Below are 27507 nucleotides of genomic sequence, written 5' to 3' on the forward strand. Positions count from 1 at the left end.
TCCGGCTTGATGAGAACAATATGTGTACCGAGTTTGGTGACTGTAGGAAAAACTAACCCCCCCACTTTTGTCAAAAGGTGGCGCTAATGAGCCCCTCCACCACGCCCATTTCTATGGCTTTGTCCATGTCTACTGGTTGACAATATTGATGTGTGTGTCGAGTTTCATGCAATTTGAAGCATGTTAAGAGCCTCAAAAACACTCAAGAATATTATTACAGTTTGACCTGTTGCCATGGCAACAATATTACAAATATCAAAAATCCTGTCATAGGTCTACATCTGCTGTGTATTGACATTACACTGATGAAGTTTGAAGCAAATCAGGTAAAAATAAGAGGGTGATCTCAAAGCATTTCAAAAAGTGATACACTCTCTGCTGCCAGTTGGTGGCGCTATAACTTTGACTCACAATAGTCACATCCATGTGATCAGACTACTACAACCAACACACTCGTGAAGTTTCATAAAGATCAATATATGTATGCAGACGTTATAACACATTTCCTGTTTCCTTTTTCTCGCCATAAATTCGTTGCCTCGCCACGGCCAAACCGTTCGAGATATCAAAAATCCCCTGGCAATTTTTAATCATCAGTGTCTTGACTTCATGCTGACCGAGTTTGGTGGCGATCGGATTAATCGTCTAGGAGGAGTATATCAAATTCCAGAGCATGCGTTTTTCAAACAACCCTTAATAGCTGACTTCCTGTTGGCGTGGCGTTTAACTTAGAGCACGAAAGTTGTTCGGCCCGATGAGGTCTATATGTGTACCGAGTTTCATACTAATACGTGCAAGCGTGTTTAATATATGCACCAAATTTTCAGATTTTTTTCAAGGGGGCGCTGTCGAGCCCCCCCTGCCACGCCCGGGTACCAGCCTCTGCGGCGTCCTAATGGCCGCGGATTCCAATGTGTGTGCCAATTTTCAAGAGTTTTTGAGCATGTTAAGGCCCCCAAAAAGCCCCGGAAGACAGAAAAAAAATAAAAAAAATAATAATAATCCTTAGAAGAACAAGAGGGCCCTGCGCGAATTTTCGCTTGGGCCCTAATAATCCTTAGAAGAACAAGAGGGCCCTGCGCGCTAATTCGCTTGGGCCCTAATAATAATAATCCTAAAGAAAACAATAGGGCCTTCAGCCCCCTTGGGCTTTGGCCCTAATAAACAGAGCAATTCCAATAGGGTCCTCACACCATCGGTGCTTGGGCCCTAATTAAATTAGAAATAAGTTATTGGTTGCATTTGAAGCAGGAAGTTTTACATCCAATCAAATTAATGATGTTAAAGAAATCAGACAATGCAACAACAATTTAGAGATATCCCCGCAGTTGTGGTCTTGACTGGCCTTGAAATAAAATCCCGAGTCCTTTTAGTCTGAGACCAAGACAAGACCAAAACCAAATGCGGCCGAGACCAAGACAAGACCAAGACCTTCAAAAACTTTTGACCAAGACCGGTCTTGAGTACTACAACACAAAATATGTGGCCACATATACAGTGCAGACAAATACTGCCATCACACCACTGCGTGCATAATCCCATTTTATAAACAGATTTCAGCTGTTTAAAACATCATAGACTCAGCTCATCCCATATGAAATAAATAATAATAAAAAAAAATAATTTTTTTTTTTTGTGGGGCTGAAGCTCTCACAGTTAGGACTGTTATACTTTTTTTTATTCTTTCCCCTTTAATTTGTTGCCTAAGGATTTTTTTTAAATTGATATAAAGGTGCCAAATGTGGGTGTCCATTCATGTTATACAACCAAATTAAAGTTTCTAATGACATGCTTAAAAGCACATCATGAGATATGAGATTGATTTTTCTCACCGAGTAACAGCAAAGTTCATGGATTATGACTCTGTTGGAGAAGGTTTCATTGTGGGATTCAATATGAAGAGTTCTTTCTCTATGGTTCAGGGAGTTCTTCTGAATGAAGTAGACATAGTCCACACCTGCAATCTACACACACAGAGAATTTATCAGTTCATTACAAAACAGAGTGAACATTTGATCATGTTTACTTGCATCTTACATCACTTACCCTAACCTTTACAGAAAGTCAAAGCAAAGCAAATTCCATAAACTTTAGGCAATATAGACAAAAATCATAATAAAAAAAACATGAGGGGGGAATGAGACAGGGCTCTAGACTCACTGACTTACAATTTGGTCGCACCTTTTTTTTGTATTAATCATAATGACCTTGCATGTTGATGAACCATTCTTTTAATTTGTATATGCTGGTTTTGCATTTATATAAAGATTAACAGTGACTAAAACTTGATATTTGCAAAATATTTTAATCTGAACATTGTTTCCAACAAGCATAAATTTAAAAGAAAGCATTACTAAAATATGAAATGAATCAATCGAACCAAGCAATGGCTTAAAAACATGTCTAATGATCGATATGAAAGATACCTCCATTGATTTTTGGTGTTGAGCAAAGGATGCACATTTCTTCCAGAAATCGAGTCATCCGTGGAAAGTTTGAACGTAGTTAACTTGAAAGCACAGTTTGCTGGAAAAGTCAGGAAAGTGACTGTCTCATCAGAAGAAGAAATGTACATTGATATTCTGGTGTAAGTGTATTTTAAGCCCGGGACACACCAAGCCGATGATCAGCCGTCAGGCAACGTCGGACCATTTGTAAGCATTATTTCACACATACACCATTTGCGATGCAGGAGTAGCACGCGCTATTGTGCTTTCACCTGAAATGCGGCTGTACTGTAGGCTATATCACAAACACAACATTTACTTATTTAAAGTTGTGGCCAGAATTATTAGACCCCTTCCTAAATATGATCAGAGATGACTCTAAAAATAAATCTGCATTGTTTATCCTTTTGATCTTTAATTCATAAAATTAGCAAAAATCTAACCTTTCATTGAAGGAAAAGAATTGAAAGTGGGGGGAAAATAACATTAAGAAATAAATGTTTTTCTCCAAAACACGTTGCCCACAATTATTAGCACCCCTAGAATTTTTTATGAGTAAAATATCTCTGAAGTATATTCCCATTCATATTTACATTTTTTTAGCTCACCGGGTGATCATGAACATGAAATTGTCCAGCCATGACTTCCTGTTCCACAGGAATATAAACATGAGGAAACACAAAGGCCAAATTCCCTTAATCATTCATCACAATGAGTAAAACCAAAGAATATAGTTATGATGTGTAGCAAATGATTGTCGAGCTTCACAAAATAGAAAGTGGCTGTAAGAAAATAGCTGAAGCATTGAAAATCCCCATTTCCACTATCAGGGCAATAATTGAGAAGTTCCAATCAACTAAAGATGTTACAAATCTGCCTGGAAGAGGACGCGTGTCTAAATCATCCTAATGCACAGTGAGGAAGAATGTTTAAGGGGCCAAAGACTCTCCAAGGATCACAGCTGGAGAATTGCAGAGATTAGTTGAGTCTTGAATCTCAGAAAGCCTAAAAAAAATTATCAAAAGCACCTACATCCCCACAAGTTGTTCGGGAGGGTTTCAAGAAAAATACTCTGCTCTCATCCAGAAACAATCTCCAACATATTCAGTTGTCAGACATGACTGGATCTTCAAACGGGACGAGCTTCTATGGTCAGATGAAACTAAAAAAATAGCTTTTTGGCAGCAAACCCACCAGATGGGTTTGGTGCACACATGGATAAAAAGTGCTCCATGTCCACGGTTAAATATACTGCTGGATCTTTAATGTTGTGGGCCTATTTTTGTGCTGGAGGTCCTGGACAACTTGTTCAGATATATCGTATCATGGATTCTATCAAATACCAACAGATAAAAAATCAAAACCTGACCGCTTCTGCTAGAAATCTTATAATGGGCTGTGGTTGGATCATCTGTCGGGACAATGATCCAAAATAAACATCAAAACCAGCACAAAAATGTGTCACTGAGCACAAAATGAAGCTTCTGCCATGGCCATCCCAGTCCCCTGACCTGAACCCTAAAGAAAATGAGTGGAGTGAACTGAAGAGAAGAAGCACCATCATGGAGCTGGAATCTGAAGGATCTGGAGAGATTCTGTATGGAGGAATGGTCTCTGATCTCTTGTTAGGTGTTCTCCAAACTCATTAGGCGTTATAGAAGAAGACTCAGAGCTGTTCTCTTGGCAAAAGGAGGTTGCAAAAAGTATTGAATAAAAGGGTGCTAATAATTGTGGGCAACGTGTTTTGGAGAAAAACATTTATTTCATAATGTTATTCCCCCCCCCCCACTTTCTATTCTTTTCCTTCAATGAAAGGTTAGATTTTTGCTAATTTTATGAATTAAAGATCAAAAGGATAAACAATGCAGATTTATTTTTAGAGTCATCTTTGATCATATTTATGAAGGCGTCTAATAATTCTGGCCACAACTGTATTTCAAATCCAAAAGTTGCTACTGAACATTGCTTGTCAGCATTGCAATTCTCCTATACACTCTTTCATAGATGTCACGTTTAAACGCACTACATTGAAAGGTGCCCTAGATTCAAAAATTGAATTTACCTCGGCATAGTTAAATAACAAGAGTTCAGTACATGGAAAAGACATACAGTGAGTCTCAAACTCCATTGTTTCCTCCTTTTTATTTAAATCTCATTTGTTTAAAAGACCTCTGAAGAACAGGAAAATCTCAACATAACACCGACTGTTACGTAACAGTCGGGGTGTACGCCCCCAATATTTGCATATGCCAGCCCATGTTCCCAACATTATGAAAGGCATTAGACAAGGGCAGAACGTCTGGATGAGCACAAATGAATCAACAGACTAGGTAAGCAAGCAAGGACAATAGCAAAAAATGGCAGATGGAGCAATAATAACTGACATGATTCATGATAACATGATATTTTTAGTGATATTTGTAAATTGTCTTTCTAAATGTTTCGTTAGCATGTTGCTAATGTACTGTTAAATGTGGTTAAAGTTACCATCGTTTCTTACTGTATTCACGGAGACAAGAGTCGTCGCTATTTTCATTTTTAAACACTTGCAGTCTGTATAATGCATAAACACAACTTCATTCTTTATAAATCTCTCCAACAGTGAAGCATTAGCCGTTAGCCACGGAGCATAGCCTCAAACTCATTCAGAATCAATGTAAACATCAAAATAAACACTGTACTTACGCGATTAGACATGCTGCATGATGAACACTTTGTAAAGATCCATTTTGAGGGTTATATTAGCTGTTTGAACTTTTCTTTTTTGTTTAAGGCAAGCGCGAGCTCCGGGGGCAGGGAGCACGAGAATTAAAGGGCCACACACCCTGAATCGGCTCATTTCTAATTATGCCCCAAAATAGGCAGTTAAAAAAATGAATAAAAAAAAATCTATGGGGTATTTTGAGCTGAAACTTCACAGACACATTCAGGGGACACCTTAGACTTATATTACATCTTTTAAAAAAAAGTTCTAGGGCACCTTTCAGAAGCGAAGCGGCTGGATTTGCGAGACCACTAAATTTGCCTGTCCAACATTGTTTTCGTTGCTTTTGTCATGTATTTAATGGCTAAATTGTTATATTTTATCCGGTTTTATTGTGTTTATTGTGTAATATCGTGTAAGTCAAATCGAAAACAAATATTCTGTGTTTATGTAATCTGTATGAAAAGAGAGCCATGTCAGAAGTCCATGATTCAGCTCATTATCCGCTAATGCGGCCACGCCCACGTATGCATGGTTATTTTTTTCAATAACCATGCATAAACATTATTCCTTCAAAAACACAAACATGTATATGTTCCTCACATATTATGGTAGCCTAGTTTGTGCTGAATACAGTGTAATGACACTTTTTCCATTAATATGTTTATGAACAACTGAAAAAAGCACAAATGTCAGGGCATGTCAAAACTTCTCCAGGCCCCAAATCAGTCTCAGACTCCAGAGGGTTAAAAATGAAAATAGCGACGGCTCTTGTCTCCGTGAATACAGTAAGAAACGATGGTAACTTTAACCACATTTAACAGTAACATTAGCAACATGCTAACGAAACATTTAGAAAGACAATTTACAAATATCACTAAAAATATAATGTAATCATGAATCATGTCAGTTATTATTGCTCCATCTGCCATTTTTTGCTATATTGTCCTTGCTTGCTTACCTAGTCTGTTTATTCAGCTGTGCACATCCAGATGTTCTGCCCTTGTTCTAATGCCTTTCATAATGTTGGGAACATGGGCTGGCATATGCAAATATTGGGGGCGTACACCCCGACTGTTACGTAACAGTCGGTGTTATGTTGAGATTCGCCTGTTCTTCAGAGGTCTTTAAAACAAATGAGATTTATATAAGGAGGAGGAAACAATGGAGTTTGAGACTCACTGTATGTCTTTTCCATGTACTTGACTCTTGTTATTTAACTATGCCGAGGTAAATTCAATTTTTGAATCTAGGGCACCTTTCTGAAATGCTTCTGGTGTGAGTTGACACCGCGCAGAGGACGGTACAAAACCTTGCCGGGGCCGTAACGAGCCGCACACGTGTGCAGTGTAAACAAGGCTTTACGGCTGTGACGCGGCTACCGGAGCTGATATGCGGCCACTCAAGTTAATGCTCGTGTTTACACCAGCCGCGGTGCGTTTTAGAAGCGTCCCAGAAGCGGCTTGCCACGTCGCTTCGCTAAAGATAGGCGCCTCGCCTATTTTTGACGGATGCTGCGTCCAAGATGCGCAGCTCAAATACATAATAAAGTCAAAATAATCACCCTGTTTAAACTCCCGCTCATATTTCACATCACTAAGAGGCCAGAAACTGACGACAAGAGATTCGAAGTTGAAAAACTTGAAAATGTTTTGTTCTTGTAATGTATAACTGGACTTTTAAGTGTATTAACTTTGTCTGTAGGCTACAGCAAAATAAAGTGTATGGCATAGCAATAAACACAATAAAACCAGACAAAATGTAACCATTTAGCCATTAAAAAAAACGTCAGACAGGCAAATCTTGTGGTCTCGCGAATTCAGCTGCTTCGCTTCTGAAATACTTCTGGTCTGAGTTGAAACCATGTAGAGGACGGAACAGAACCTCGCCGGAGCCGCAACGCACCGGAGACGCGTGCAATGTAAACAAGGCTTTATGCCGGTTTCACACCGCAAGCATGAGCAGTGCACGAGCAGCGCCAAAGCGCAACTACAGCGTGAACTGCAGCTGCAGAGACACGAGTATTCACATTTGAAGCGTTTGTACAGTGTCACAGCAGCGGTTCCAAGCTACGTAAGTGAGCATTTCTTTACAAAGACAGCTATACATTCGTTTTTATAAGTTGATCATTTATAAACTTGATAGTCTTGATCGTTTGTTTACATGGGGAGGTGTACAACATTTTCATGTAAACGCAAATAAACGAACAATCAAGAAGGCTCGTGTCATATTGCTGCACATGAATGAGCTAAGCTTTGTGTTTACATCATCTGCTGCGTTTACGTTTACAAAACAGCAAACTCGGCGAAAAAGAGACCACAAATTTGGGTATTGCTGCCTATATAGCCAACTTGTCTCTGTAATAACTAAAAAAAATGTTTATATATCGTATTTTCTGGATAGTTTACATTAGTTTTTTATTATACACCATACTTTCACCCAAACTAAATAATTAAAAAACAGTTAAATGGGTAAAGATTCTTAATTTTTTTCTGACATACCCCAATTCTTGTTAAAACACATTAGATATGCTTATTCTGAGCACTTAATTTTCATTTTAAGCACTTTTTGTGTGAAATCATATTTATTTTGCTCATCAAAAGTGCGTTTTCACTTTAATTAGCGTTAGCAGCGCAGCAAAAATAGACAGGGCAGAAACGATCGTGGCACCGCTGCTTCTGCTCTGCCCCTGCTACCGTGTGTAAAATATGAGTCCCGGTGTATTTCGGGCTTGTTTATAATTAAAAGTCACACGCTAAGTTTTTTTTTTTTTTTTCTTCTGGGCATTATTGGTATTTTGGTTACACAATATTTTGTATTTAATTTGATTTCCATTTAATTCATAGTAAATTATTGTAGTCTCCCCCACAGGAAGAAAAGACTAAGAACATTATTTGACATGTATATTATTCATTATATAAATTTTACTAGTAAAATCTGTGTCCCATTCACTGAGATACTACATGACAGCAGAGATGTTGCCTGACAAAATCACCATACACATAAGATAGACATTTGCTGTGATTTTGGCTATATGTACATGTAAAATGATCACTCAAGATAGAAGCAATAGTATATATTTTATTTGTTCTCTGAAAGAGCGCACATCCTCAACGCTGAACCAGAGAGGCTGAACAGCCTCTCTCGGCCGTCTTTTCCTGCGCCTGTGGCAGGAAAGCAATCTCGCGCTTGTGCGGCAGTACCGGGGGTTATCGGAAGCTAGATCAGGTTAACAAGTCGCTATATTCGTCACAACGCGCTTTCATAAAAAAAAAAGTTGCAAAAGGGGCCTGAAAAGGCGCTAAGTTGGCAACACTGATGCAGCCTTCTGTCGACAGGTCCCAGTAAGCCACTGTCCAAACCAACGTTACGGCAATTTTGCACCGGCCGGAGGCAATTACCAAACTGGTTCTGTGTGTCTATCACACCAATGTACATATTTTGTTTGTTTAAACTGGTAGTATTTTTCTTCAAAACTATCTAAAAAATGTAATGCATGTATAAATGAAATTTAATGCTACAAGCTATAAACAAGCTATATCCATCTCAATAAACATAAATGCAGCTTTTGTGTCTTTGTCAGCTTTTCTGCATATATACTTTCCTTGATAATCATCACACATTCACTTACCGCTTGCTCTATTTCTGCAAATCCATTTTTTATGAATGAATGATGAATTACTAGCCGTTGATCTGGTCTTCGTAAACAGCCGCTAGCGGCACCTGCTGGTGAGATCGACTAGCAGCAGATGGAGATCATGCATCGGTAGTCTACTGCTTTTCCTGCAGTTCCCAGATGTGAAATGTTGAATTTTCTGCCAAATTCCAACCACTGAATTTGTGGAAGTGAATTTGTAAAGTGAAATAAAATGGACCGAAAATCGCCAGTCAAATATTATATGTTGTATTTTTAAATAGAATTAATATTTTGGAAGTGAAATCTGAAATGTGAATATAAATTATTTAATTTTTAATCATGAAAATGTGTGTGAAATATTTTGAATTGAAATATTCACAGCTTAAATATACCACCATGTTGAATTTCAGCCCATAAAAATGCAAGCCTTAAAAATACAATGCATCAAAATGCAAGCACAGATAATGTAATGGATTTTTTTTTTTTTCCAATTAGTGCAATTCAAGAAGCTTTTTATTTCAAAAACATTTGCCATTAATTTACTTCCATACAATGGTTCATTAGCACTGACAAATTCAAATCTTGTTCTGTCACTTTTTCCCGCCCGTGGAGTGCCTCAATGATCTGTCCTTGGTCCACTTTTATTTTTAATCTACATACTTCCTCTGGGTCAGATCATCCAGCGCCATGGCTTTAATTTCCAGTTACGCTGATGATTTGAAAATCTATTTTGCTGTACAGCCCAAATCTGTTTTTCCTCCCTCTTCTTTAACATCTTGCTTGCACGATCTCAAAGTATGGATGGCTCAAAATTACTTAAAGTTGAAAATGGAAGAAAAAAAAAATGAAATTCTGTTAGTAGGCCCTAAATCCCTTGTTTCCTCCCAACTTGACTACTCTATTAACAACGAAGAAGTTATAGTCCATCCCTCTTCCATTATACACAACCTTGGTGTATTGTCTGATTAACTGGTGTATTGTCTGATTCTATGTTATGTTTTGAACCCCATATCAATCAGCTTGTCAAGTCCTGTTTCTTCCATCTTCGCAATATTGTCCGCTTAAGACCCTCACTAAATTTCAAAGATGCTGAAACTGTTGTTCATGTTTTTATAACTTCACTTCTGGATTATTGCAACTCCTTGTTTTATGGCCTACCAAAAAAAGTCCTAAATCTATTGCAGCTAATTCAAAATTCAGCTGCTCTGGCCCTCACATTTACCTTCTAAGCTCTGGAACAAACTACCACAAAACCTTTGTGTTGTCTCTTCACTTCAGACCTTTAAAACTGCTCTCAAAACTCACTTATTTACAATATGTTTTGTTGATTGTTTGCCTCAATTTTTCAGCTCTATGCTTGCTTTTGTAACTTGTGTTGTATATTATACTATCTCTGCCTGCTCCATTTGGTTGATCATGTGTTGTATACTGACTGTATACTAGTATATATTTGTGTTCATGTTATCTATCAACTTTATGTAAAGCGTCATTGGGTCCTTGAATGGCGCTATATAAATAAAACATTATTAGTAGTAGTATCATCATTTTCAGTTTTTTTTTTTTTTTTTTTTTTTTTTTTTTTTTTATGATGTATGCCTATTACTCTAACCTGTATGACCAAAAATGAGTATTTAAAGTCATTCTGGAGTTATTTTAAGTGATCGCACTGGCACCTCCACGTGATGGAGCTACAGGTCCATGACAATGTGTGAATCCTCATGTTCTTTAGTTCTGCTGTTTGCGCAAGTAAAAATAAATAAATAAATAAATTGTTTATATTGTTTGTCACAGACACTTGCCCATTCTATTTTTGTATTTAATACTAATTTAGCATTCAAATCTTGTCAGTTAACGGTTAATGGTTGGTTAATGACTGTCGGTTGTTGGTCATGGAAATTAACCAAAATTAACATCCCAAGTAGCATACTTGTACATCACTAATTAAGGAATAAAGAGAGGAACATTTTATAGACCGCTTATAATTTGCTTTATATTCGTCATATAAAGTGCAGGTAGGTAGTGGCGAATCAAACCCGATTGATTAAGGGAGTACATGTGCCAGCCAGGTACCAAAACAACCTGAACATTATGCAATCGCACCAATGTGATCATGTGAAATTTTAATTCACACATTACAAAAAAAATGATTGCATTTGCATTTTGCAACCATTTTGGTTGCAGTCTAGAGCCCTGTGAGAGCAAGGAAAGGGACTTTATTTTACCCGTTTGAGGAGTCGTGGTGCATCCACGTCCAGTTTACACCTTCTCTCAATCTTATGAATGGATCCATCCTCACTGTTCTCCTCATTGATCACATCACTGTCCACAAACATGGGGATAAGATGACAGGTGGGAAACCTCCTCTCATATGCCTGAAGAAGAAACAAGAAGAAGAGTTGATGAAAACCCACTAGATTTTCTGTATGGAAGAAAACGGGTACAGTACGCTTTTGCATGAGTCACTGAAGGCAACATGTTGTGGAGAAAGACATATTAATCAGATATGTGGTATCACTAGTGTGCACAATGGCATGCCAGACCTGCCGACCTTGGAACATTTTTTCGAGTACCAGTGTGACGGTATGGGACACAGGGTTTTTTTTTGTTTGTTTTTTTTTGGGGGGGTGCCATATATTTTTTTATATTTGTGAGAATACAATACATAAAGCACACACACCCATCTTCGTTAATCTAATTTTGACTGTTAAAGTTTTTTTAATTTGACACAATTAAAAATTTCACTACACCTGCTCAAAAGCTTTTTTTTAATTCATGATTAATATTGCATTGCATAATGTGTTCTTATACAAACTGACAACCACAAGTGAATGGCATTCATATATTTAATATGGACTAAAAAATTTTGTTTGCATTTTCATATTTACATACAATTAAAGGGATAGTTCACCTAAAAATGAAAATTTGATGTTTATCTGCTTACCCCCAGCACATCCAAGATGTAGGTGACTTTGTTTCTTCAGTAGAAGAAACAAAGTCACGAAACAATCAGTTTGTGCGAGAAACCAAACAGTATTTATATAATTTTTTACCTCTAAAACACCACTATGTCCAACTGCATTCAGCACTTGCTTAGTGAGGTCTGATCGCGCTCTGACAACGGCAGTAATGTCTCGCGCATATACTTCAATGAGTGCCAGACATCACTGCCGTTGTCAGAGTGCGATCAGACCTCACTAAGCGTGTCTTAGGACATCAATGTGTCGTCACGAGCCGCAGGGTTTAATTTGGATTTGTCTATGCAAGGTTTTTCGACACTTATTGATCCAAGTTCCCATTTACTTCCATTATTTTACTGACAGACGGCAACAGTTGGAGTTAAAAAACCTTCATTTGTGTTCTACTGAAGAATAAAAGTAACCTACATCTTGGATGCACTGGGGTTAAGCAGATAAACATCAAATTTTCATTTTTGGGTGAACTATCCCTTTAACCTGACAGTCGAGTCATTTATACAGGTTTTGTAATGAAAACTAATCTACAATTAAGAAACCCTTAGACAGTAAACATTGAATTTACATGTGATTCATTTAAAATACTTAATTTATTATTCCAATATCCAAATATGATACTAAATCCCACAGAAAAAAAGGGTTTCTATTTGTAACGTGCTGTCTTTGAATTATAAACAAGACAAACATTTTCTGAATAAAGGTTTGCCAATACAAACATATTTATAGAATATAGCTGCAAGCAGCAATGTGGGGCCAAGCACCGAAGGCACCGCAAACAGAGCAACACAGCAAGCAGAGCAGCATTTCAAGCAGAGCAGCACTGTAAGCAGAACAGCACATCAAACAGAGCAGCACACCAAGCAGAGCAGAACATCAAACAGAACAGCACAGCATGCTGAGCAACACTGCAGGCAGAACAGCACAGCAAAAAGAGCAGCTTTTAAAGCAGAGCAACACGGCAAGCATTTCAAGCACTCAAATGTCTGAGCTGTAGTGCAGTGTGGAGCAAGAAGAGCAAAAACAGCAGAAATTGAATGTACATGAAAAACAGCTGGTTCAGAAGTAGAAGTGAGAATGAGCTCAAAATGACCAGAAGCTTCTTGGGATGATAGAGTAATTGAAATGACAACATTACAAACAATTTTATAAAGTCGCCCCACGTGGGATTCGAACCCACAATCTCTGGATCATGTGTCTGTCCCCCAACTCTTTGCGCCACTGAGCAGACAGTATCACACAGCTGTCAGAGTTCAGTAGTTAATGAGAATGAACTCACAATGAAGAGCAACACAGCATACATTTCATGCACTCAAATGTCTGAGATGTAGTGCAATGCAGAGCAAGAAGAGCAAAAAGAGCAGAAATTGAATGTACATGAAAAACAGCTGGTTCAGAAGTAGAGGTAAGAATGAACTCAAAATGACCAGAAGCTGAGATGAAAATGAACACAGAATTAATAAAAATAGATTTATTTCTAATTAAAAGAAGAAAGACTAGTACAATACTTATTTGGATAATAAAGGAATTGAAATGACAACATTACAAACAATTTTATAAAGTTGACCCACACGGGACTCGAACCCACAGTCTCTGGATCATGTGTCTGTCACTCAACTCTTTGCGCCACTGGGGAGACAGTGTCACATAGCTGTCGAAATTTAGTAGTTCATGAGAATGAACTCACAATGAAGAATTTTTATAAAAATGCACCATATGTTATATTTATAAATTTTAGTTTAGATCATTCACAGAAACATTCCATATCAGGAACAGAAGCAATTTGTACAAAATAACCATTTAGCATGCTAAGCTAATTAGCATAAGACAACAAACACAAGCAAGGTCATATTCAGAGATGAATATCTTGGGAACGGTAGCGAATATCAAAAATCCGTTCAGTCATTTCTATGCGGCTCGGTCCAAAGATCACCTGAGCTGATTTTGGACAAAATTTAACAAAATGTGTAGGAGGAGTAGCGAAAAAACTGTTTTTCATTTCAATATGGCGGACAGGTATATTTAAGGAAAATGACAAATGACACATCGTTGGAATTGGCATTAGCCAGGGAATAAAATGACAAAGCATACACATTTTGGAAAGTGTTTTCAAAAGTTATAAGCGTTTTTGCAAAAAACATTATATCTGTGGAAGAGTAGGTGGCGCTGTGTTGAAACTTCTCATGTACCTTCAGGACCTTCTAAAGGTCATACGTACCAATTTTGGTGAAGATATGTCAAATTGTTTAAAAGATATTGCAATTTATGACAAAATTCAAAATGGCGGACATGCGTATCATCTGATGTTGACAATCTATATCCTCGGATTCGGCATGGCCCAAGGAATACATAGACACCAAGATCTTGATTTTCTGACAAACTGTTCAAAAGTTATTGGCCAAAATAGCCATTTTTCAGATCTCATGAACTGTAGGTGGCGCTGTTCCCAAATTTCGCATGGAACCTCAGATCATGGTCTTGATCAAGTGTACCAATGTTTGTTTCGATTGCTCAAAGTTTGGCCGAGATACAGCCTCTATAGCAATTTCAGGGCGACCTCGTTAACTTCATGACAACATAACTTTTGAACAAATATGAATACAAAAAATCTGTTCAGTCAGTTCTGTGCAGCTCAGAACAAGGATCATATGATCAAAGTTTGGACAAAATTGGACAAAATTTGGAGGAGGAGTAGCAAAAAAACAGAATACTGTACTTTTCAAAATGGCTGCTACTATAATGGGCGGAGACTTGATGTCAGATGTTGCATAGCATCAGCATGACGAGCCAAATCAGATGTACTAAATTACATTCGTCTAGACCAAATGGTTCAAATGTTATAACCTTTAGAATAGTGAATTTTTGAACTGGTGGTGGCTCTATAGAGTTGGTCCTAGAGACTCCAAAATTGGTCAGATTTCTAGACATTACCATCACTACAAGTGTGCCAAATTTCATCATTTTCTCATGTTCCGTTGATAGGGCTGCCATAGACTCCCATTGGGGAGGAATAATAATAATAATAATAATAATATAACTGCAAGCAGCAATTCGGGGCCAAGCCCCAGAAGGGGCAGTAGCGCAATACGGAGCAGGTAGAGCAAAAACAGCAGAAATTGAATGTACATGCAAAACAGCTGGTTCAGAAGGACAGGTGGAAATGAAATGAAAATCAATAGAAGTTCAGATGAGAATGAACACGGAATGAACTAAAAACACTTGTATCTAATTCAAGAGGAATAAAGATTAGTACAATGCTTATTTGGATAAAAAAGGAATCAAAATGATTACATTTGATTCTGAATGAGTTTGATAGTGCTCCGTGGCTAAAGCTAACATTACACACTGTTGGAGAGATTTATAAAGAATGAAGTTGTGTTTATGAATTATACAGACTGCAAGTGTTTAAAAATGAAAATAGCGACGGCTCGTATCCGTGAATACAGTAAAAAAACGATGGTAACTTTAACCACATTTAACAGTACATTAGCAACATGCTAATGAAACATTTAGAAAGACAATTTACAAATATCACTAAAAATATCATGTTATCATGGATCATGTCAGTTATTATTGCTCCATCTGCCATTTTTCGCTATTATCCTTGCTTGCTTACCTAGTCTGATGATTCAGCTGTGCTCATCCAGACGTTTTGCCCTTGTCTAATGCCTAGAATATTGGCTGGCATATGCAAATATTGGGGGCGTACACCCCGACTGTTACGTAACAGTCAGTGTTATGCTGAGATTCGCCTGTTTTTCGGAGGTCTTTTAAACAAATGAGATTTACATAAGGAGGAGGAAACGTCTCAGGTTACGCATGTAACCATGGTTCCCTGAGAACAGGGAACTAGACTCTGCGCTAGACTGCGCTATGGGGAACCGTCACTTGTGACAGGTTTTCGAAATGCCAAGAATCACACAACTCCAATCCTATTGGCCGGCGACAGCCTAAGACATCGAACGGCGCGAACCGTGACGTATAAAGGGAGCGCCTGAGGAAACAGTCAACACCTTCTGGTCTTTGAGGGACTGTTCAGCAGGCATCCCGAAGCATGGCAGGGAAGCGCAGAGTCTTGTTCCCTGTTCTCAGGGAACCATGGTTACATGCGTAACCTGAGATGTTCCCTTTCGAAAGGGAACTTCAACTCTGCGCTAGACTGCGCTACGGGGAATGATATACCCACGCTGCCATGCTGGAGGAGAGTGCATGTCCAAAAAGTCTGGACAAATGTCCGGCAGTTCCAGGGAAAAAACTCTCCAAGGCTGTCAGTGACAGCATTCCCTACGGCCAACTGCCCAAGCTGAGCCTAAAAGAGGCCTTTCGTAAAAGGCCTGCCAAGGCTGCTCAAGGCATCTGGGACCAACAACCCATAGGAAGTGGTCACTTAAAGGGAATGTGGCCAGGGAACCAGAAGGAATCCCGGCCAGTCACTAGGGGGATAAATTCACCCCTGACGCCACCAAGGAGGCCGTACTAATTTAACGAAAGCCAAACATAGTCTGGGCCAACCTTGTCTGACATACAGAATCTCCAATGCGCGAACTCCAAAAGAGGAGAGCAGGTAAGAGCGACTGCGAAAGAAGAGTGAGCAACTCAAACCCACACGCAGAGATGGGCATCCTGGAGAGCGGAACTCAGCTGAGCGCTATAAACCCTCGTACTGAGGGGAGTAAGACCACTCATCCTAGGATCTACTCAGCTTCTGATAAAAGCGCTGAGGAGGCTGTGTGCTAGAGCACCCTGGTACAGGGGAGCACAAACCGGCCTGGGGCGTCTGAACGGGAGACTTCACAGAAGTCTACAACCAATGACCAGCTTAGGGAGCTAAGCACAATTACGCAGTCAACCCAGAGGGAAGTACAAAGCTCAACCTAACAGACAGACCGTACTGTAGGCACATAACCATGGAGGCCGAACAAAAGGGGCCTACAACATAGCTAAGAGTTCTTACAATGAACTAATATCACAACATGAACCCAACACACAGGGTGGTATTCAGGATGGCCCATAAGGCCATTCGACTGAAAACATTGCATGCTAAACGCACGACCAACCAAGTAATTAGGTAGCTGTGAGTGCCCACAAAACAGCCCGTCCAACACAATCCGACGAGCAGTGTACTTGGTAAAAGCACCCTCCTACTCTTTAACCCTCTGGAGTCTGAGGCTGATTTGGGGCCTGGAGAAGTTTTGACATGCCCTGACATTTGTGCTTTTTTCAGTTGTTCATAAATATACAAATGACAAAAGTGTCATTACACTGTATTCAGCACAAACTAGGCTATCATAATATGTGAGGAACATGTATGTACATGTTTGTGTTTTTGAAGGAATAACGTTTATGCGTGGTTATTGAAAAAACAAAAAACTTAAGTCACTGAAATAAGGCCAAAAAAATAATATTAAATCTGTGTTCACAAGACTTCTGGGTATTGGAGATTGTAGACTAGAGTTTTTGCTTCAAAATTATGTAAAAATTATCCTTCCTACTCCTTCATATAAAACAATAGAGAGATTTAAATTTTCTAAAACATCTTTGGTCAAGAAACACAGTATGCGTGGAGGCATGAATCATCATGAATAATGGGTGATTCTCACCTGAGAAGACAAAAGAATCACATAAAGAGCTCTAATGAGCTGCATAAATAATGAGCTCTTTCAGACAGGTAAGCTGTGAAAAAACCCTCTGTGATCATGTCTCAAAGCTCATCATGGTGTAAATCAAACATACAGAAAAAACAGCAATACTGTGAAATATTATTACAATTTAAAATAATGGTATTCTATTATATTCTTTAAAATATAATGTATTTCTGTGATGCAAAGTGTCTGAACAATTATGTTACCTCTATGGCATTTCATATAGGCTTTTAGCTTAAAGCATGCACATTTGGAGAAATATTGATGGATTCTCATATGTTTGTTAATTTTCTATACAGAGGAGTAATATTTATTCAGGATTTATTGTCATCACTGTGAGCGCTGGATACTGTGTTTTCAATTCATACTTGCAGCCGGAGGGCGCTCTGTGCACCTTTAGTCCACAAATGCCTGCTAAAGAAGAATAGGCAATCCAGGAACTAACCGAACTAACAGAGGCCAGAGATCGCTAACTATGGCTATGTAAAACACTTTTAAAGACAATAAATACACGATTTGAGACGATGTATACATGTATTGACTGAATTTGCGTCTGAATAGCGCTCGCTCCGTGGGCGTGGCCGCATTAGCGGATAATGAGCTGAATCACAGACTTCTGACATGGCTCTCTTTTCATACAGATTACATAAACAAAGAATATTTGTTTTCAATTTGACTTACACGATTTAAAACCTGAAATTTCAACGTTTTTTTAGACATAAGTCTAATTTTTTTGTGATTAGTATTCACTAAGTTACAGTTCATTTTCTGATAACTATAAGATTGGACTTCGTTCAGAGGGAGACTAGAGATCACGCTTCATGTTAGTTTTCTTTATTTTGCAAAAAGCACAACATTTTGTTTTTATTCTGAGTGTACACAAATAAAAGAAGATATTCCACAGATTAAAATGGTGCATAACTCTTAATTGTATGTGCAACACTGACGGAGTATTTTGAGTCTCTTTCACAGACCTCAGAGTGTTAAGCAAAGGCCCCATGAGCCTATAACCTCAGCAGGCACGTGGCATCAGCTAGTGGCAGTGTTATCAAGCTCCAGGCAGAACAAACCGACTACAGAGGAGGTTAATGAGTCAGTCGGAGCCCTGGCCAGCCAGCGACATAAAATTCCTTTTACTGTCTTCAAAAAGAATGTAAAAGAAGTGCAAAAGGTACATGCCAGCATGTTCCCAAAGGAGCCCCCGAGGGCCTACCTGTTACACGCGGCATCATCTAGCGGCCATTAAGAGATGGGCATCCCGGAGAGCAGAACTCAGCTAAGTGCTATAAACCCTCATATTGAGGGGAGTATAATCTGCTCATCCTAGGATCTACTCAGTGGCTGATAAAGCACTGAGGAGGCTGTGCGCTAGAAAAACACCAGTAAAGGGAGCACAAACCAGCCTAAGGGCCGGTCTCAGCGGGAAACTTCATAGAAGTCTACAACCAATGACCAGCTTAGGGAGCTAAGCACAATTACGCGGTCAACCTAGAGGGAAGTACGAAGCTCAACCTAACAGACAGACAGTACTGTAGGCACATAACCATGGAGGCCGAACAAAAGGGGCCTACAATATAGCTAAGAGTTCTACAATGAACTAACATCATAACACGAACCCAACACACCAGGTGGTATTCAGGATGGCCCATAAGGCCAAAGAACTGAAAACAAAGCATGCTGAGCGCATGACCAACCAAGTAATTAGGTAGCTGTGAGTGCCCACAAGACAGCCCATCCAACACAACCCGACGAGCAGTGTACTTGGTAAAAGCACCCTTTCACTCTTTAAGCAAGAGGAGTACAACGTACGCCAACACACGCTAAAGAAGGCCCTGTGGGCCTATAACCTCAGCAGACACGTGGCATCAGCTCGTGGCAGTGTTATCGAGGTTCAGGCTAGACAGACCGACTACAAAGGAAGGTCATTAGCCAGCCCGAGCCCCGGCCAGCCAGCGACATAAGACCCTTTACTGTAAAGTAAATAAAAACTGACAAAGATAAAGCCAGCATGCTTACAAAGAAGGCCCTTAAAGCCTACCCGTCACACGTGGCGTCAGCTAGCGGCCACTAAAGTTCTAGGAGCAAAATAGAACCGAGTAACAGACAGGGTAGCTATTTAGCTCGACTAGAGCTAAAGGAAACCAAGCTCAAGGCAGCAAATGTATAAAACCAGACCAAAAGTTAGTTTTAGTACAAGAGCTCACCTCGAGAGGCAAGCCACTTCAGGGATGTACTCAGTAAAAGCATCTTTTACTCTCTAAGCGAGAGGAGTACAAAGCCAAACTCCAGCATGACACATAGGAGGCCTGCGAAGGCCTACAACCCATATACACGCTGCGTCAGCTAGTGGCATCATGACCCATCCATGGTGATGACTCACATAGAAACCCACACAAAGCTGTGCCAACATGCAGACAGAAAGGAGGCCCTGACGGGGGCCTACAACCTCTATGAACACATGGCATCAACCACTGGTAGCTTCATGACTATGGCAGGCCCGCAGGTCAAGTACTTGAGAAACCCTCAGGTATGAGAAGTACACACTACGCCGCAGAACTCAACGAAAGGCCTAACCTAGGGCCTACTCGTACAGAGGTGGGCGCGGCCGAAGGCGGCGAGAGTCAAAACATGACTTAACCATGGAATGAGTCTAGACATAACCAGCCCAGCTGGGGCAACACAAGAGGGTACAAAAGGATGCCTGGCCAGGCCTACTACTTTTACCACCATGCGGCACCAGCCAGCGGACATAACATTCTAACAGGCAATGTACCTCAGTACACATATAAATGCTATCACGGACTAAGGAAAGCCGAACAGGCCTATTACCCCAGACAACGTGAGCAAAAGCCTGAGGCAGTGCTAAAAATACATGAGCAAACTCATGATCGTAACCAACAGCGCCCAAAAACAAGCTGTGATAAGAGAGAGGCAACAATAAAGAGCCAACAATTTAACAGCAAATGCAAGACAGCTGCTGTGGTCATGATCGACTGGGAGCTAACAGAGATCATACTATTCTAACCAGGATAAGACTCTCTACACTCAACCTGAGTGTGCAATCCAACAGGTGATGCACTCAGTAAAACACACACCCTAACCGGGGAGTACAACAAAACACCACGTTCATAGATAGAGGCTAATCACAGCCTGCTATCACAGAAACAGGCGTTAACCTGTGGCAGCACATGAGTAAGCTCACATATGTATGTAGGGCTAAAGCTTAGAACCCAAAGCAAACATGAATGCTTTGTAATACATGCCATCCAAACAGGATAAATGTTTCACAGAACAGAACTGGAATCTGTAATGAACCCTAGAGAACGAAAGCTAGAATATTTAGCATCGTAATCTGAAACTTGAATATAATTCAAGGAGCTCATGTGAAGACATTATAAGCATGACTAAAGTTCTAAAAAGTGGGGCCTAGCAGCACTGCATAACTCATCTTCTCAAAGATAAGGGCCTACCACTTGGGAAAACCAGCACCAGGAAGGCTAATAACAGCCTACAACCTTAGATGTTAACATCAGCCATAGCACCTACATTTTCATCGAAGGGGAAAAGAGTATACGGCCCGCAACTCCCTCAGGAGAAGGCCAGAACTAGGAACTATACAACCTCACAGGGATAGTAATAAGGGTGATATAACAAACAAACACCTAAACCTAGCACTAGCCTAGCCGCTAGCTAAGGCCCATTGGGCCAAGCAAAGCTTGGGCTTCATTTTGAAACCTTCAAATATGAGGAGAAAATGAAGCACTGCAAGCAAACAGTGTCAGGTGGCCGATAAGCCGTCCTGTACACAAATAACTGAAGCGACGAGTGCCAACTCAAACCAAATTAAAGTATTAGCTAAGAAGCTACTCTAACATAGGAGGCTACAAAATAGCGGCCATAAAGCGGCCTGCATATTTTGAAAATTAGCCAACCTAATGCTACAGTTATTTTGCCCAAAAGAACCCCTTCTAACTTTACTGACTACATGCTCAGGAAAGCTATACAGGAAAAACAAGGTCTACACTTTTTATAAACATAAAAATATAGACCCAGCTTACCTTCCTGCGGCTCACAGAATGAAGATTTTCCCTCCTTATTTTAATGCATGAAGAAGGATGAAATCAAAAGTTCTTTTAAGCCTAAAAGCACTTTCACTATCAAGCCAGAAGGCGTCCTTTAGAAAAAAATATTATCAAAAGGCCAGCCGACAGCCTAACTGTAAAAGAAGCGCCTGAGCATATATATATATATATATATATATATATATATATATATATATATATATATATATATATATATATATATATATATATATGCTCAGGCGCTTCTTTTACAGTTAGGCTGTCGGCTAATATAGTACAGTCCAAAAGTTTGGAACCACTAAGATTTTTAATGTTTTTAAAAGAAGTATTGTCTACTCACCAAGGCTACATTTATTTAATTAAAAATACAGTAAAAAAACAGTAATATTGTGAAATATTATTACAATTTAAAATAACTGTTTTCTATTTGAATATATTTCACAAAGTAATTTATTCCTGTGATGGCAAAGCTGAATTTTCAACATCATTACTCCAGTCTTCAGTGTCACATGATCCTTCAGAAATCATTCTAATATGCTGATCTGCTGATCTAAAGTGTCCTTGAGCCCTGGAAAGGCGCTATATAAATAAAACCAAAGCCCTGTAAGGGGCTGAAGGCCCTATTGTTTTCTTTAGGATTATTATTATTAGGGCCCAAGCGAATTAGCGCGCAGGGCCCTCTTGTTCTTCTAAGGATTATTATTATTTTTTTTTTTTTAGGGCCAAAGCCATGTAAGGGGCTGAAGGCCCTTTTGTTTTCTTTAGGATTATTATTAGGGCCCGAGCACCGATGGTGTGAGGACCCTATTGGAATTGCTCCGTTTATTAGGGCCCAAGCGAAAATTCGCGCAGGGCCCTCTTGTTCTTCTAAGGATTATTATTAGGGCCCAAGCGAAAATTCGCGCAGGGCCCTCTTGTTTTTCTAAGGATTATTATTATTATTATTTTTTTTTTTTTTTTTTTTTTTTTTTTTTTTTCCGTCTTCCGGGGCTTTTTGGGGGCCTTAACATGCTCAAAAACTCTTGAAAATTGGCACACACATTGGAATCCGCGGCCAACAGGGCCGGGCAGAAGCTGGTACCCGGGCGTGGCAGGGGGGCTCAACAGCGCCCCCTTGAAAAAGGTCTGAAAATTTGGTCCATATATTAAACACGCTTGCACGTATTAGTCTGAAACTCGGTACACATATAGACCTCATCGGGCCGAACAACTTTCGTGCTCTAAGTTAAACGTCACGCCAACAGGAAGTCAGCTATTAAGGGTTGTTTGAAAAACGCATGCTCTGGAATTTGATATACTCCTCCTAGACGATTAATCCGATCGCCACCAAACTCGGTCAGCATGAAGTCAAGACACTGATGATTAAAAATTGCCAGGGGATTTTTGATATCTCGAACGGTTTGTCCGTGGCGAGGCAACGAATTTATGGCGAGAAAAAGGAAACAGGAAATGTGTTATAACGTCTGCATACATATATTGATCTTTATGAAACTTCACAAGTGTGTTCGTTATAGGAGTCTGATCACATGTATGTGACTATTGTGAGTCAAAGTTATAGCGCCACCAACTGGCAGCAGGAAGTGTATCACTTTTTGAAATGTTTTGAGATCACCCTCTTATTTTTACCTGATTTGCTTCAAACTTCATCAGTGTAATGTCAATACACAGCAGATGTAGACCTATGACAGGATTTTTGATATTTGAAATATTGTTGCCATGGCAACAGGTCAAACTGTAATAATATTCTTGAGTGTTTTTGAGGCTCTTAACATGCTTCAAATTGCATGAAACTCGACACACACATCAATATTGTCAACCAGTAGACATGGACAAAGCCATAGAAATGGGCGTGGTGGAGGGGCTCAGTAGCGCCACCTTTTGACAAAAGTGGGGGGGTTTGTTTTTCCTACAGTCACCAAACTTGGTACACATATTGTTCTCATCAAGCCGGACAATTTTCTAATTTACATTCATTAGCTCCGACCAACAGGAAGTCAGCTATTTTGGTTTGAATGTTAATTTTTTGAAAAAACAGGCTATGAATTTTATACTACTACTCCTACAGGGTTTATCCAATTTACACCAAGCTTTTTTTAACTTGTTGCTAACACATTGAAGTTGTTTAATTGCAAACGGATTTTGGATATCTCAAACGGTTTGGCCGTGGCGAGGCAACGAATTTATGGCAAGAAAAGGGAAACAAAGTGTTATAACTTCTGCATACATTAATTGATTTTGATGAAACTTCGGCTTAGTCTTCGTTGTACAAGGCTGATCACATGGATGTGACTATTGTGATTCAAAGTGATAGCGCCACCAACTGGAAGCAGAAAATGTGTCACTTTCAGCATACATTGAGATCACCCTCTTATTTTTACCTGATTTGCTTCAAAATTCATCAGAATAATGTTAAAACTTGGCACATGTAATCCTTTGAAAATGGGCAGGGAGGAGGGGCTCTATAGTGGCACCTTGTAGTGCAGTAAATGTGGAGTGAATTTGACATAGTCCTTTGATGTTTAACCGTTTTAAGTGCCTATTGCCCGCTGTGCACAGTTGCCCTGAAGCCACCGGGGTGGCGGTGCCACCGGGCTTGGGCCCGCCATCGCTGCTCGCAGCTATATTTATTATTTTTTATTTTTTTTATTATTTTTTTTTTTTTCCGTCTTCCGGGGCTTTTGGGGGGCCTTAACATGCTCAAAAACTCTTGAAAATTGGCACACACATTGGAATCCGCGGCCATTAGGACGCTGGAGAGGCTGGTACCCGGGCATGGCAGGGGGGCTCGACAGCGCCCCCTTGAAAAAAGTCTGAAAATTTGGTCCATATATTAAACACGCTTGCACGTATTAGTATGAAACTCAGTACACATATAGACCTCATCGGGCCGAACAACTTTCGTGCTCTAAGTTAAACACCACGCCAACAGGAAGTCAGCTATTAAGGGTTGTTTGAAAAACGCATGCTCTGGAATTTGATATACTCCTCCTAGACGATTAATCCGATCGCCACCAAACTCGGTCAGCATGAAGTCAAGACACTGATGATTAAAAATTGCCAGGGGATTTTTGATATCTCGAACAGTTTGGCCGTGGCGAGGCAACGAATTTATGGCGAGAAAAAGGAAACAGGAAATGTGTTATAACATCTGCATACATGTATTGATCTTTATGAAACTTCACGAGTGTGTTCGTTATAGGAGTCTGATCACATGGATGTGACTATTGTGAGTCAAAGTTATAGCGCCACCAACTGGCAGCAGGAAGTGTATCACTTTTTGAAATGTTTTGAGATCACCCTCTTATTTTTACCTGATTTGCTTCAAACTTCATCAGTGTAATGTCAATACACAGCAGATGTAGACCTATGACAGGATTTTTGATATTTGAAATATTGTTGCCATGGCAACAGGTCAAACTGTAATAATATTCTTGAGTGTTTTTGAGGCTCTTAACATGCTTCAAATTGCATGAAACTCGACACACACATCAATATTGTCAACCAGTGGACATGGACAAAGCCATAGAAATGGGCGTGGTGGAGGGGCTCAGTAGCGCCACCTTTTGACAAAAGTGGGGGGGTTAGTTTTTCCTACAGTCACCAAACTCGGTACACATATTGTTCTCATCAAGCCGGACAATTTTCTAATTTACATTCATTAGCTCCGACCAACAGGAAGTCAGCTATTTTGGTTTGAATGTTAATTTTTTGAAAAAACAGGCTATGAATTTTATAATACTACTCCTACAGGGTTTATCCAATTTACACCAAGCTTTTTTTAACTTGTTGCTAACACATTGAAGTTGTTTAATTGCAAACGGATTTTGGATATCTCAAACGGTTTGGCCGTGGCGAGGCAACGAATTTATGGCAAGAAAAGGGAAACAAAGTGTTTTAACTCCTGCATACATTAATTGATTTTGATGAAACTTCGGCTTAGTCTTCGTTGTACAAGGCTGATCACATGGATGTGACTATTGTGATTCAAAGTCATAGCGCCACCAACTGGAAGCAGAAAATGTGTCACTTTCAGCATACATTGAGATCACCCTCTTATTTTTACCTGATTTGCTTCAAAATTCATCAGAATAATGTTAAAACTTGGCACATGTAATCCTTTGAAAATGGGCAGGGAGGAGGGGCTCTATAGTGGCACCTTGTAGTGCAGTAAATGTGGAGTGAATTTGACATAGTCCTTTGATGTTTAACCGTTTTAAGTGCCTATTGCCCGCTGTGCACAGTTGCCCTGAAGCCACCGGGGTGGCGGTGCCACCGGGCTTGGGCCCGCCATCGCTGCTCGCAGCTATATTTATTATTATTATTCTCCAAAGTAAATCGCATTTTAGAGGGCCTAAACGTGCTCGAAAACTCATGAAACTTTGCACACGCGTCAGAAGTGGTGAAAATTTACGCCTGTTATGGGTTCCGGAATTGGGTGTGGCAAAATGGCTCGATAGTGCCATCTAACGTACAGCCCCTCTCGCTACATTTCACTAGGGTTTTGAAATTCGGAACACACATTTATCAGCCCGATATCTACAAAAAAGTCTCTTGGAGTGAAATCCGAAACCAAACAGGAAGTCAGATATTTTGAATTAATTCACCGTTTTTTGCATTTTACAGACGTTGTACTTTAACGAACTCCTCCTAGAGATTTAATCAGATCAATGTCATTTTTGGTCAGTCTAATCTAAAGGCCTTTGTGACGTTAAATTGCGAAGATCTAGAGTTTTCACTGAAGGGTGTGTCCGTGACGACCTGACAAAGTTTGATGTTTTCGCCATGAAAAAGGAAGTTATTGTAACTCAGACAAACAATGTCGGATCTGCCCCAAACTTCACATGCTTTATTAGAGTCCTGGCCTGAAGACATATTCATAACAATATTCAGTTGCAGTCATAGCGCCCCCTGCAGGCAACAGGAAATGACATGTTTTACACTGTGATTAACTCCTCATAGAGATTTAACCAGATCAACATCAAATGTTGTCAGTCTATTCTCAAGACCTTAGCAATGATAAATATCAAAGATCTTGAGTTTTTGCTGAAGGTCGTGTCCGTGGCGGCCTGACAAAGTCTGATGTTTTCGCCATGAAAAAGGAAGTTATTGTAACTCAGACAAACAATGTCCGATCTGCCCCAAACTTCACATGTGTGATAAGAGTCCTGGCCTAAAGAGATCTATATGACAATATTTAGTTAGTCATAGCGCCACCTGCTGGCAACAGGAAGTGGCATGCTTCACGATGTAATTCACTACCAGATTCACATTTCATTATGCCAAGAAGTACCAAACATGCTAGAGACACGTTAAATCATGCAACACTTGGCTGAGTGCTAATTTATGTGATTAACCCCCGAAAGAAACAGGAAGTTGTTGTAACTCAGGCATACAATGTCCGATCTGCTCCAAACTTCACATGTTCGATAAAAGTCCTGGCCTGAAGACATCAACATGGCAAAATTCAGTTACGGTCAATGCGCCACCTGTTGGCAGCAGGAAGTGTGGCATTTCGAAATGACTTTAGCCATAATTGTCCTGTATTCACTCGCTTACATGCATGTCGCCCACTGTTCACGGTTTTCCTAAGGCCAACGGGTGGCGGTGAGCCTGGGTGCGAGGGCCCTTTCAACGCTGCTTGCAGCTTTAATTTTTATTTTTTTTCTAAGTTTTTGGGGGTTTTGGGGCCCTTAACATGCTCAAAAACTCTTGAAATTTTGCACACGGGTCAGAACCCGCGGCCATTACAGCCAGAGAAAAGCTGGTACCCGGGCGTGGCAGAGGGGCTCGACAGCGCCCCCTTGAATTAAGTCAGAAAACGTGGTCTATATATCAAACACGCTTGCACATACAAGTATAAAACTCGGTACACATATAGACATCATCGGGCCGAACAACTTTCGTACTCTAAGTTATACGTCACCTCAACAGGAAGTCAGCTATTATGGGTTGTTTGAAAAACGCATGCTCTGGAATTTGATATACTCCTCCTAGGCAATTAATCCGATCACCACCAAACTCAGTCA

The 27507-nt window shown here is 39.8% G+C and overlaps 1 protein-coding gene across 1 annotated transcript in view; it reads right to left on the bottom strand.

Moving 5' to 3' along the window:
- Nucleotides 1-1115: 1115 nt before the first annotated feature.
- The window catches only part of LOC125261191 (SEC14-like protein 1), a 66389-nt gene continuing 39997 nt past the window's right edge, over nucleotides 1116-27507 (bottom strand). Inside the window, exons 3-4 of the mRNA XM_048179800.1 lie at nucleotides 11011-11160; nucleotides 1116-1964 (exon numbers count right to left, since the gene is read on the bottom strand). Of these exons, the coding sequence (XP_048035757.1) occupies nucleotides 1704-1964; nucleotides 11011-11160 (411 nt within the window). The 3' untranslated portion in view covers nucleotides 1116-1703. The remainder of the gene's footprint in view (nucleotides 1965-11010; nucleotides 11161-27507) is intronic.

The sequence above is a fragment of the Megalobrama amblycephala genome, unplaced genomic scaffold (assembly GCF_018812025.1).
Source record: "Megalobrama amblycephala isolate DHTTF-2021 unplaced genomic scaffold, ASM1881202v1 scaffold367, whole genome shotgun sequence".
Classification (NCBI taxonomy): Eukaryota; Metazoa; Chordata; class Actinopteri; order Cypriniformes; family Xenocyprididae; genus Megalobrama; species Megalobrama amblycephala.